Source organism: Phyllobates terribilis, unplaced genomic scaffold (genome assembly GCF_046119375.1).
Source record: "Phyllobates terribilis strain yellow unplaced genomic scaffold, ASM4611937v1 Scaffold_5__5_contigs__length_657084704, whole genome shotgun sequence".
NCBI classification, from domain to species: domain Eukaryota; kingdom Metazoa; phylum Chordata; class Amphibia; order Anura; family Dendrobatidae; genus Phyllobates; species Phyllobates terribilis.
The window spans coordinates 414,988,696-415,001,995 of record NW_027362765.1 but is presented as its reverse complement, the minus strand read 5'-3'; the positions used below and the strand labels follow the sequence as shown (position 1 = coordinate 415,001,995).

General features: G+C 41.6%; 1 protein-coding gene across 2 annotated transcripts in view; it reads left to right on the top strand.

The window, feature by feature from the left end:
- Positions 1–13,300, top strand: part of LOC141273394 (pregnancy zone protein-like) — a 131,349-nt gene that overhangs the window by 76,540 nt on the left and 41,509 nt on the right. For both annotated transcript variants that reach the window (XM_073685160.1, XM_073685159.1), the window contains 4 exons: positions 3,473–3,623; positions 9,403–9,628; positions 10,851–10,977; positions 12,845–12,966. In XM_073685160.1, the coding sequence (XP_073541261.1) occupies positions 3,473–3,623; positions 9,403–9,628; positions 10,851–10,977; positions 12,845–12,966 (626 nt within the window). The remainder of the gene's footprint in view (positions 1–3,472; positions 3,624–9,402; positions 9,629–10,850; positions 10,978–12,844; positions 12,967–13,300) is intronic.

The following is a 13,300-nucleotide window of genomic DNA, read 5'->3' as shown; positions in this document are numbered from 1 at the left end:
TTGCAACCTGATGGAGGTCAGTATAGATGGACTAATAGACCAAGTCCCACACACTGCTAGAAGCCCAAATATTTTTTCAGAGCTAGATGCAGAAAAAAATTATTTTTAATTTGCAACCTGATGGAGGTCAGTATAGATGGACTAATAGACCAAGTCCCACACACCGCTAGAAGCCCAAATATTTTTTCAGAGCTAGATGCAGAAAATTTTTTTATTCAATTTGCAACCTGATGGAGGTCAGTATAGATGGGCTAATAGACCAAGTCCCACACACTGCTAGAAGCCCAAATATTTTTTCAGAGCTAGATGCAGAAAAAAATGATTTTTAATTTGCAACCTGATGGAGGTCAGTATAGATGGACTAATAGACCAAGTCCCACACACTGCTAGAAGCCCAAATATTTTTTCAGAGCAAGATGCAGAAAAAAATTATTTTTAATTTGCAACCTGATGGAGGTCAGTATAGATGGACTAATAGAACAAGTCCCACACGCTGCTAGAAGCCCAAATATTTTTTCAGAGATAAATGAAGAAAAAAATTATTTTTAATTTGCAACCTGATGGAGGTCAATATAGATGGACTAATAGACCAAGTCCCACACACTGCTAGAAGCCCAAATATTTTTTCAGAGCTAAATGAAGAAAAAAATTATTTTTAATTTGCAACCTGATGGAGGTCAGTATAGATGGACTAATAGACCAAGTCCCACACACTGCTAGAAGCCCAAATATTTTTTCAGAGCTAGATGCAGAAAAAAATTATATTCAGTTTGCAACCTGATGGAGGTCAGTATAGATGGACTAATAGAATGATGCTATGCCCAAAAGATTTTACTTCACTAGGTGCAGTAAAAAAAATGGTATTCTATACACAGGTGGTATATCTTGCAACACAGATAGGCTACTCCACTGACTAACACACTCTGCAATAGGCCAAAAAGGATTAGCTTTGCTAGATTCAGCCAAATGCTGTGAAAAAAACTTGCACAGCACTGGCACAGACCTGCCTGGCAAAAACTGATAGGAACTGATGTAACCTAGTCCTGAAAAGGACTCCAATTACAATTAGTCTTTACTCCCACAATCTATCTATTTAAGAGCACAGACCTGCTTGATAAAAGTCGTAGGAAATGCTGTAACCTAGTCCTTAAAAGGACTGCAATCACAACTATTCCCTACTCCCAAGCTATCTGTATATTTGTGCGAAAATTGGCTTGAAATTAACAAGGTATAGCGCACACAGCAACAGCGGTGCCGTCTAACACGCAGCTGCAGCAGTGAGAAAATGGTGGCGACGGGGAAAATGGCTTGGTCTTATAGGGCAAGGACATGTGACATACACTGCCAATCACACATGCCCTTGCTTGTGTGAAAAAAAGCACTTCGCTCCGTGTGTGCGCTGCTGATAGGCTGACAGATTGCACCTCCCCACTGCAAATGCGGGAAAGAGAAAAAAAAATGGAGATCTTCATTGTTCCTGCAGAGATCCATCCCCTGCCCCTCCCCCCGCCCCGCTGTACACTCAAACTGCGTATTAACATTAATTTTCATCATTACTGAGAAAAAATCCAGTTATGATTTTGGTGCACGAACAGTTATCGAACATAACCTCGAACAGCCGAATTTTTCTCAAATTGTTCGTGTTCGCCGACCGGCTCAAACACCGCCCAAAACAGCTCGAATTTGAGATTGGCGAACAGTTCGAGTAGAACAACGCTCATCTCTAGTCCTTACATCCTCCTGTAATTAGTTGCTTTTTTATACATCTTGGAATTCAGTGTTCCATCAATGTTTGCAAGGCTACCATGCTCTGGTGACAACAAAGTAGTTCCCAACAATGCCTCACAGTTGGTATAACATTTTATTTGCTGTTCTTTTTTTTCGCTCCAAAGCATTAGGCATTCATGCTAGTAGTCATGCTTGTTATCATCTGTTAATTTTCCCATATATAGTGTGGAACAACCAAGTTTCCTAGTCAAGCAATGGTGTTTTTTTCAGATGGCAGCTTCTTTTTGTTTAGCATTTTTCTAACAACAGACTTGTGGACATATGTTTAATCACTTTGTAGAGTTTACAGTGGGTCTTTTACTCTTACCCTTGTGTTCTTTCTCACATATTTCAGTATTTCCTTTTGGCCTCATGGAATTATTTTAACTAGACACTCACTTTGACACTGATAGTTACAAATGAGCTAAAGTTTACAGAGAAGTCGTACATAGGACAAAAGTCATGCACAGACAGAAGAGAAAAAATGTGATAAACTGTCCTAAACAATAATCAAAATACAAACTTTATTAAGGAGATCAGAGTGTGAGGGGAAAGGGTAGGTATACATACACATGGCAATATGGACACATATCCTATACAGCCGTCAATAGATTATAACTATCATATCTGTTGTATCCTACCATTGGGTATATAGAACTAAATAAAACAATTGCACAACCCCGGATGAGCTAAAATTCATTACTAATGTGGCCATATCTATAGTTGTAAACCATATGGTTCAGACACAAAGTAAATACAAAAGGTTACCTGGGGATGAATGACAGAGTGTATACTGGGCACTTATATGGATATGCATCCACCCCGACGCGCGTTTCGGCAAAGCCTTCATCAGGGGGCAAAAGTCAGCAAGAATTTACATTATATTTGGTAGAGAGATGAGTGGCTTTGTGATGAGCTGTAAAAGGTTTTCTGCATTGATATTACATTTAAAAAGTATAGGTATCAATTCAAGGTAAACCAAATGTTTTTGGTAGAAGGAATTTGTCACCAGGTTTTTGCTACCCCATCTGAGAGCAGCATTATGTAGTAAAAGAGACCTTGATTCCAATGATGTATCAGAATCACAGTTTTTAGATGTAGCCTGCAGCAAAGCTCAGAAAACTGCCAGCGCCCACACCGCAGCTTTCTGTGTATATTGTCTATTGACTGTAAGCTGCTTATCACAGGAGAGGGCGTGGTCGGAAAAGTGGTCACAAGGCCTGTAGTCCAGGCAATGATAATCTCCTGGCGATAAAACCTTCATTGTATGTAAACAACAGCACACAGACTAATTAGTGACACATCGCTGAAATTTGTGTTGCAGCCCCTATTTCCTGCTGTCTTCAGATTACATAGCAGAAACCTGCTGAAAGATTTCCGTTAAAGTAGATCTGTTGAGCTAGATGCTCCATAGCGAGGATAAAAAGGAAGGGGTATAGAGTGAACCTCTGCCTTGTCCCTCTATGTATCTTAAACAATAGAGATAGCTGACACAAGAATTTTGCTAGTGGCAGTATCTAAAAGTACTAAATTTGCACTGCAAATAAGAAGGGTCTCCCAAATTCCATATGTTTAGGCACTAATTGTGAGTATTCCCTTACATAGAGTCAAAAGTCTTGTGTATATCAAAAGACTTTTTTGAGCATCAGCATGTGAGATTATTATTATTATTATTATATATTATATTATGTATTTTTTTTCTAAGACAGTGGTCTTCCAGGTCCTCCAGGTGCGGACTCACCTAATCTAGTAAAAATGACCACAACAGAACTTGGAGCAGCACCAGAGCAAAAAGAGGCTGAAAAAGTAAGAGCATATTTTCCCGAGACCTGGATTTGGGAACTTGTTCCTCTTGGGTAAGTTGCACACTGAAGTTTCTAAGAAATGTGATTTTAGCAAGATAACAGATTGTACAAAAAAAAGGAAAACAATAAAAATAAAAAAATCACTTTGAAAAGTCACAAAAGTTTTGCTCAATGTGGAATTGGACACAATTTTAATAACAGTTTTAATGGAGCTGGGGTGGGAGGGGGACGTGATTCCACAGCTCATTTAATTCAAGACGAGCTATGGCGTTTCTTACACCAGAAATCTTGCTCCGGATTCCAACTGGATTAAGATATGTGGCTATGTATACTAAGGCGCACACCACTTGTCAGATGCTGCTGCTTCATTAAGAGGTGTGCACCTCCTAATGAATGAGGAGCGTGTGACTCCAGCATGCCCCATCATGGCATGTGTGAACATCGCCAGTCTTGATGAATCTAAGTCATAATGTCTTTATAAAACCATTGCAGGTTTCTTTTAATAAGGTTGTCCTGGAATTTAACATTGATGACCTGTCCTTAGGATAGGTCATCAATGTCTGATTGGTGGGGGTGCGACATCTGGCACCCCCCTACTCGATCAACTGTTCCTGGTGTCAGCGGCATCTGGAACTGTTCAGTTAAGGTACTTTACAGTACATCTCTGACTACTGTATAGTGGTCATGGCCAGGTACTGAACATCCACTACCTATTCAAATCAATAGGGGTGCATGTGCAGTATCTGCAGCCACTATTTTCTCAACAGAGCTGTGCAGCTCCGTAACTGAGCAGTTCTGGCCGCCACCAACAATGGGAAAAGTCGATCAGTGGGGGTTTTGGGTGTCGCACCCCCACGGATCAGATATAGATGACCTATCTGCGAAGGAAAAAGGAAAATATTAGCAGGATTATTTCATTTAATCAAGGTCTTCTATTGAATGGATTTTCCTTTGAGGTTAATGTATTAAATGTTAAAGCAGATTTTTGATCAAGGTGACCACGTCTCCAAAAACAATCACTCTTCTGTGAGCTTAAGCCACTCTTGACTCTTGAAGATGATACATTTTTTCTAAACTGATACATTGCAGATACTGATCTAGACAGCAGAAAGATAGTTTGAATGTGTTTTTGCTCACAGAGTATTGGCAAGACTAGATACAATATAGTCTGCTCTCTTGGTCGTTACTTGTTTCCATCTCCTAGATATAGATGTGAATGGACCCATTCACTCACAACAAGCTCAGATTTTAGAAATGGTGAGTGAACAAAGCAGAACATACAGTATATTGTAAAGTTTTATAACATTTTAGTTTAAAAAGATTAAATGTTGACTATTTTTGAAACAAAGTTTGTATAAAGCAATAGTGCAAGCAAATATAAGAACCTTAGTAATATATCTAGAATTCCAATTCTTTCTCAATTTATGAGACATTTTTCCCCTCCCTCTTGCATCCTGAAGTCATTATCCACTCTGAAAAACAGCTAATCCTGTCTGCCCCTAAAACAAGTCCCATTGCACTCTCATTGAGGTGTCACATTACTGCCTAATGAAGTTTATGGTGAAAGGAGTTGCCAAGAAGGGTGAAGCCGAATAAGGGCTTGTTCACACGACTGTATTTTCACTCCAAGTGCTGTCTGTGAAAAAAATGGACAGCACTCAGACCAATGTGATTCAATGAGGCCGTGCGGCTGAGTGATTTTTTTCTTTGCTGACCAAATCTGTGTGTGAAAAAAATCGCAACATACACAAGTTTCTTCTATAAATCGGATGAGACTCACCCATTCAAGTCTATGGGTGCGCAAAAAAAAAATCAGATGCCACATAAAGCCACTGTAAAGCATTTGTTTTTTTGTTTTACTTTGCAATTCTGTAACAAAGGAAACTGTAAATGGTCTTGTAAATTATTAATAGCTGCTGTTGTAAAAATGGATTGCATGCGGACTGCACACAGATTGCACATGAATGACACATAAGAAAAAAATCATCAGTTTTTTGGATGAAACTCTGAATGATTTTTTATACGCCTGTGTGAAGCTACCTGTGAGGAGATGCTCATTTACTAAAGACTTTTCCAGCACGGAGCACCGATTTTCGTAGATCTTGTTGTTGTGTTTTATTAGTGATTTCTTGCTTTGTGTTATTGTTCTGCTTGCTTGTCAGTTTATGTACACTAATTTCACTTGTAAAGTGTCCAGCATTCCAGTAATCTCATTATTATCTCAGGATCCTCTAGCCATTGTTCAAACAGTGGCCCATTGTGTCAGTGTTGAAAGTAGATCCGGCAGAGCCGTCAGCACAGGGAGTCTCAAATGCTGACTCAGGTGATGGGTTTGACCTGACAAAAATACCTCCACTAAAGCACACTTAGCTTTGGCGGGGTGGGGGAGTGAGAGCAGTTCTGCCCATTCAGGGGGCTAATCCCAGTGAAGGAGAAAAGAAGCCACATGTTTAGTGGGGAGTTGGTGGAATGTCATCAAAGGGATAGAATCCAGTTGGAGGACTTGGACCATGGATGGATCGATGGCTTATGGAGTAGAGATCGGCTGCTGTTTGGGCTGGATAAACATGGATTACTATGGATGTAAGGAATAAAATATTGTTGAATCGTTAACCTGCCTAGGTGATTATTAAAACCCATAATCTCAGATCTTTTCAAGTGGTGGCAGCAGGTGGGAGCACCTATCTCTGGACAGCATACCAGGGAAAGTTACTGAGCGGTGACTGGGCAGAAGAGATGGTAGACTCCATCTACAACCTAATACAATGCTTGGACAATTGAGACTGTGAACAACCACAGGAGAAGGTCAATTCAGACGTGGAGGAGGGCATCTCTGTGGAGGGACCACAGCCCAAGGCTGTCATCCAGATGGCAGAGGATTAATCGACTGAGTTGAGGAGGATGCTGGACACGCTAGGAGAGCGGGCCACGAAGATAGAGTGGGCGGCAGTATTAAGCAAATATCTGGGGGTGTATGTAGCGGTACACCCACCCGCCCCAGTGCAGAGGACAGTGGATAACAGGTGAGAGAGGCCCGCATCTTTAAGGTACTGGGATATTCCACAGTTCAATGAGGACACCTCGGATACTGATGAACATCTCCGGTTATTTGAGAACCTCTGCATGCTGCATGAGGTGTCAGTCAGTGACTGGCCCAGATTTTTGAGCGTTGGCCTGACCGGAAAAGCAAGAGAAGCTTTTCACATGTTGTCTTCTGGGGATCAGAGATATTACTCTACCATTCGCAGCGCATTGCTAGAGCGGTATGCCGTCACACCTGAAACCTATAGGAGAAATTTTCGGGAGACTGACAAGCCTGAGGCACACACGCATGTCATGGACATATTTATGTTGGAACAATTTATGTCCAAGCTTCCAGGTGACTTAAAAGAATGGGTGGCAGATAGAAAACCACTCAGCCTGGATGAGGCTGCAAGATTGGCTGATGATTGGTCTGCTAATCGACCAGGGCTATGTGGAAGTACAGCCCCAGTGAGTTGGGAGCCAGAGCTTATAGGGACGTCAACGAGACCCATGGACCGGACAGAGGAGGAACTGTGGGTATTCCCAAACCCCCAAATATGGCCCGCATCAGAGCAAGGAGGGTTAAGCTGCCATAACTCTGGACATTTTGCCAGGGAATGCCGGGAACGTTCTAGCCCACATCCCAACTTAGCAGGATTGGTGTGCCACTGGGCCAATGTCGTAACCCGAAGCCAAGGACCGGTTCACACTGTGTCCGCCGAGAGGGAAAGGAGCAATCTCAACATGCCGACGACTAACCCCCTTCCAGTCGTGAGTAACACAAAATGCAGTGACTGTTACCATGAAGGAATGTGACTTGGGGGAGATAAACTACACCAGGGAGGAGGCCCAGGGACTTCGGGACACTGGTTCTACCACCCCCCTGTGGGGGTCAGCACTCAGATATTATGACCATCCCCCTAGCTGGGGGTCAGCACTCTGGGGTTGGATACAATGGATACAAGTTTGGTTCTAATCGGGTACGTGTGGAGTTTCCCAGGACAAACCGGGGATCAGGGGGAGGACATGGAGGACACCATGGGAGGGACAGACCTCTGTCCCAGTGACATAAATACAGAGTCCTTGTCTCAGGGCTTCCCCCTTGAGGAGTGGGCAGGATCTGAAAGATCATATGAGAGAAGCTGGAGATGTCTATTATACTGATGTACACCAGGGTGGAATGGGGACTGTGGAGTTTATTCGCAAGGGCGACGTGGAATATGCTTTGAGGAAACTGGATGATACAAAGTTTCATTCTCATAAAGGCGATGCCTCTTACATTCGTGTCCATGCTGAAAAAGTGGGGTAGGACTGTGAGGAGCTGCCCATTTACTAAAGACTTTTCCAGCAAGGAGCACTGATTTTCATCGATCTTATTCTTGTGTTTTATTAGTGATTTCTTGTTGTGTGTTATTGTTCTGCTTGCACGTTAGTATGTGCACTAATTTCATTTGTAAAGTGTCCAGCTTTCCAGTAATCTCATTATTATCTCAGGAGCCTCTAACCATTGTTCAAACAGCGACTTGTGTCAGTGCTGAAAGTAGATCCGGCAGAGCCATCACCACAGGGAGTCTCACATGCAGACCCAGGTGATGGGTTCGACCTGAGAAAAATACCTCCACTAATGCACATTTAGCTTTGGGTGAGAGGGTGAGAGCAGTTCTGCCCATTCAGGGGGCTGATCCCAGTAAAAGAGAAAAGAAGCCACTTGTGGCTTGTGGGGAGTTGGTGAAATGTAATAGAAGGGATAGGATCTAGTCTGAGGACCTGGACCATGGATGGATCGATTGCTTACGGAGTAGAGATCGGCCGCTGACTGGGCTGGATAAACGTGCTACAGTTATGGGATCTGTCGTCTGGATTTGATAAACTTTCTCATTGGGCTATTGCTACTGGATACCTTTGCTTCTATTGTTTTATCTGTTATATGGAGGATCGTGGACTGTGACGACAGACTATACTGGCTGGAGATACGAAATCTTTGGGCCATCCAAAAATTGTGGGACAGTGATTATCTCCTGGCACAAAGGCAATGGAACTTGATCTGAATTGAGACAATTGTATTTTGGACATTTATCTGGAATTGCCGTATTACCATGAATGTAAGGAATAAAATATTGTTAACCTCCTTAGGTGATTATTTAAACCCACAATCTCAGATCTTTACACTACTTTATAGAAGCATATAGGTCTATACTGCTACTTTCTAGTTTATCTAATCCCAGTGCCTGTTTCACAGCTACACTGCTCAATACTTCTCTATTATGTTCTCCATGCTGGTGCTGCTTCTAAACCTTTGCTGTATAGAGACAGGAGAGTCCATAATCCCTCATTTCTGTTTGTAATGTGAATGGAAGACATCACAGTAGCGTGCCTCCACCTAGTACCCAAGGAGAATTAACAATTAGAGATGGAAGCTTCACAGACAAAAAATAATGAAAAAAGCCATATATACCCGCCAAAAATACTGTTATTCCTAAATTAAACAAACAAAAAAAATCAACAGACTACAGGAATGCTTAGCACTTTATTTATATAAAACAGGAGAAAACTTTTAAGACTCATACAACAACATTTGTGAATTTATATGATCTCGTCCTGCTAGAACATGCCATTAATTCAGGATAGCTGGAGGTTGCGGGACGCAGACTGATCCCATAAATAAAGCTTCCATCCACAGTATTGATCTCATAAAGAGAAATGCCTAATTACCATGTATGTCATCACATTTTCTGGTGGGAAAACTCCTTTAAATCAATAGCTAAAATGCTACTGCAAAAATATGTTTATTTTTTGTTTTATACAGAGAATCTGGCAGAACTGAAATCCACCATAAAGCTCCTGATACAATCACTGACTGGAATGCTGGAGCAATATGTTTGGGACCCAATGGATTTGGCCTTTCTTCTTCATCGTCCCTGCGAGTTTTCCAACCATTCTTTGTAGATCTTACCCTCCCGTATTCTGTTGTCCGAGGGGAGACATTTACTCTGAAAGCTTCAGTCTTTAACTACCTGAAACAATGTATAAAGGTAATTATTCTGTATAAAGTATAAACTTTTTTTTTAAGGGAATCCGACAGCAGTTTTTTTAATATGGAATCTGAAAGCAGCATGGTGTAGGGGCAGATAGCCTGATTCCAGCAATGTGTCACTTACTGGACTGCTTTGTTTACTTATGACAGAATCCCTTGTTTTCTCTGCTGCAGTTGTAGCAGAGCTCTGAATGCTGAGCCCTGCATGCTGAGCCCTGCATAACCCCGCCCACATCTCTGATTGGTAGCTTTCTGTGTACACTATGCACTGCCAGCAAGCTGCCAATCATTGGTGGGAGCAGAGTTACTTACACAGGTTAGCCTAACTGGCCTGCAAGTGAGACCTAGTTGTGCAGTGATAATCTTCTGCTGATAAAACACTGATTATATTGAAACTACAGCAAACTGTTGAGAAACTGACACATCTCTGAAATCGGGCACTCTGCTCCTAGATTATGCTGCTGTCAGATTAAATAGAAATAATTTGGTGACAGATTCCCTTTAAGGTGCAAGGGTTAATCATGCCAAAGACTGGTCTGGGCATTAGTCCAAAATATACTGCCTGACAGATATACCTGGGGTTTACAAGGGAAATGATTCCATCCACCCTTTATACCAGCTGTATAGAATGAGATCCCATTATTTGTTATGGTTTTCACTATACACTGATCCTATCATTAACATAGGCAAGTCAATTATTTTTGAGCTCTAAAATATGTGATTGAACTCTGCAGCTGCTGAAATTTATGGACAAAATTTATGCAGGTTTGTCTTACACAGGATGCATTGGTCATTTAGCCACAATGCCTTGAACAGCCTTGAATGAATCATGTGTCTCTAGTTATAGTTGATTAATAATTGACAAGCTACCGTAACTTATCACATTATGGAGCCAGTGTTTGGCCGATAAACTAGTGGTCAAACCATCAGAGAAACAATTATCTCTCGATGCAACAAGCTCTCAATAATTTTAATTTTGTATGCACATGGGCCATATGGTCAATAAACACTAGCACATCATTTGTTATGAGCTATCCAAGAAAAAAAGATAATGAATTCTAGCAGAGCAGGGCCGCTGGAAGATCTTCTGGCCGAGTCCACCCTACGCAAAAATGCAACTGTTGAAAAATTCAGACATCTAGATTTTAGTTTGAGATGCAGCTTTAGTTAATTCTGATTGCATATATTGTTCTTCCATTTTTTTAACCTTTATTTTCCAGGTTCAAACGACCTTACAGACCACCGATGAGTTAGTAGAGACGCATTGTGCTGACTGTGAATATAACAGTTGTATCTGTGGTGATGAGAGCAAAACCTTCTACTGGAACCTGAAAGCCTCTAAACTGGGTAAGATGGGACCTTGTAACCTATGCTGGTCATGCTGCTTCATAACTGTATTTCATCCCTGGTTACAACACGTACCCCCAAAGGATTATGGAAAAATAAACTTAGATAATCATAGGGTTGCTGTTTAGCAGCTAGATTGCATGCCAAGTTTGGAATTTATCCTATCATTGGGCATATAGATGGAATGACTGAAATGGAATCCATTGTACATACCCATGGACATTATGGACCAGGTCCTCCTTCCTAAAAAAAACTGCAACACCTACTCCAGGTTCCATATCAATAAAATATGACATAGCTGAGCACAATTTTGAATAGATACCAAGTAATGCTACTTTTTTGGGGATGACCACGGTGCACTGCGAATGCACGGGGACTAAAAAGCAATAGCACATGCCCAAGATTTGTAGAAAAGCAGCTTGCTAGTGACTCTTAAGGCCCCGTCACACTTAGCGACGCTGCAACGATCCCGACAACGATACGACCTGTCAGGGATCGTTGCTGCGTCGCTATGTGGTCGCTGGTGAGCTGTCAAACAGGCAGGCTCACCAGCGATCAGGGGATAAGCGACATCGTGGAATCTTTCCACAATGTCCTGCTCCTGGTTACGAGCCTGCTGAAGCAGGAGCAGGCTGGTAACTATGGTAAACATCGGGTTACTAGGGGCACACGCGCTCCTAGTAACCCGTTGTTTATCATGGTTACCACTCTGCTACAGTGAGCGGGAGGTTACCGCTCACTTTAGCAGGCTCGTAACCATGATAAACAACGGGTTACTAGGTGCGCATGTGCCCCTAGTAACCCGATGTTTACCATAGTTACCAGCCTGATCGCTGCTCCCGCTGGTCACACACAGCGATGTGTGCTGACCAGCGGGAGAGCAACGACCAAAAAATGGTCCAGGACACTTTGCAGCAATCAGCGACCTCACAGCAGGGGCCTGATCGTTGCAAAGTGTCACACATAGCGACATCGCTGGTGAGGTCGCTGTTGCGTCACCAAAACCGTGACACAGCAGCGATCTCGCTAGCGATCTCGCTATGTGAGGCGGGGGCTTTAGTCCTGTTGAGGAGATTTTAATCAAGATTGGAGGTGTCAGTTTAGACACAGATCTGCATTGCTGTTATAAGAGGCAATGCTCAGGTGACCCTTCATTGGTAATTTGCATTGATTTGATTTGACTGTTTTTTGCTGTATCTAAACCATAGGGAATGTATGAAAATGTCAAGTTGTCTATTATGGCATGGTGATGATTTAGATGGCAAAAAAAGACCTGAAAGGCTATTTTTAATGCTCATATTTTCTAGATGCAAGGACCAAAGTAAAAAAATATCGGCAAAGAAAAATAAGATAAAACAAAAAAATATCCAGATTATAATAGCCATGTCTTGTGGTGCTCAGCATTATACTTGCAAAAGATCATAAAAATTCAGAGGAGAGCGAGAGAAGCAGCACTCACCACCGGCATTTTCAATAAAATGCACTTTATTTTGGTCACAAGATTACAGACGGAGACATCAGTGAAATGAGCAACAGCTGTTTCGCGAGAGTACATGCTTCTTCTAGCTCACCAGAAGTGGGCTGGAAGAAGCTTGTACTCTCGCGAAACAGCTGTTGCTCATTTCACTGATGTCTCCGTCTGTAATCTTGTGACCAAAATAAAGTGCATTTTACTGAAATTGCCGGCGATAAGTGCCGCTTCTCTTGCCCTCCTCTGAATTTTCATCATATTTTCTAGAACCAATATTAATTTCATAAGAATTTGCTACAACTTTTAGTATTAAAACTATGACATACTAATGGTCTTTCTTTTTCTTTTTATATAAATTCCGTCTTTATGAATTTTAATATCTGGATCTCTTACTAGGAGAAGTAAATATTACCGTAAAGACAGAAGCCATGGATACAAAAGAGTTCTGTGGAAATGAAATCCCTGTGGTGCCCAAGAAAGGCAGAACTGACACCATTGTAAAGACAGTACTAGTACAGGTGAGATTGCAATAATTAGATAAAAATGGATTGTTATGTATCACACCTAGATTCTCCTTCTGGGGAAAAGATTTAGTCCACTAGATTCTTGTCCCAATGAAGTTAGCTGAAGTAGGGTTGTTCTTGGCCCACTTGCCCTGCCTCTATTTCCCTGCCTAAAATATTAACCAACAGAAAAAAGTATCAGTATATTCTAGAATTTTTATTTACATTTTTTTAAAAAAAAATATTAACTCTTAAAGGGAACCTGTCACTTTATTCATACTGTCCAAACCACTGGCAGCATTAATCGCAGCCTGGCTGCACAACTACAGATTGTTACATTTTTCTCTGA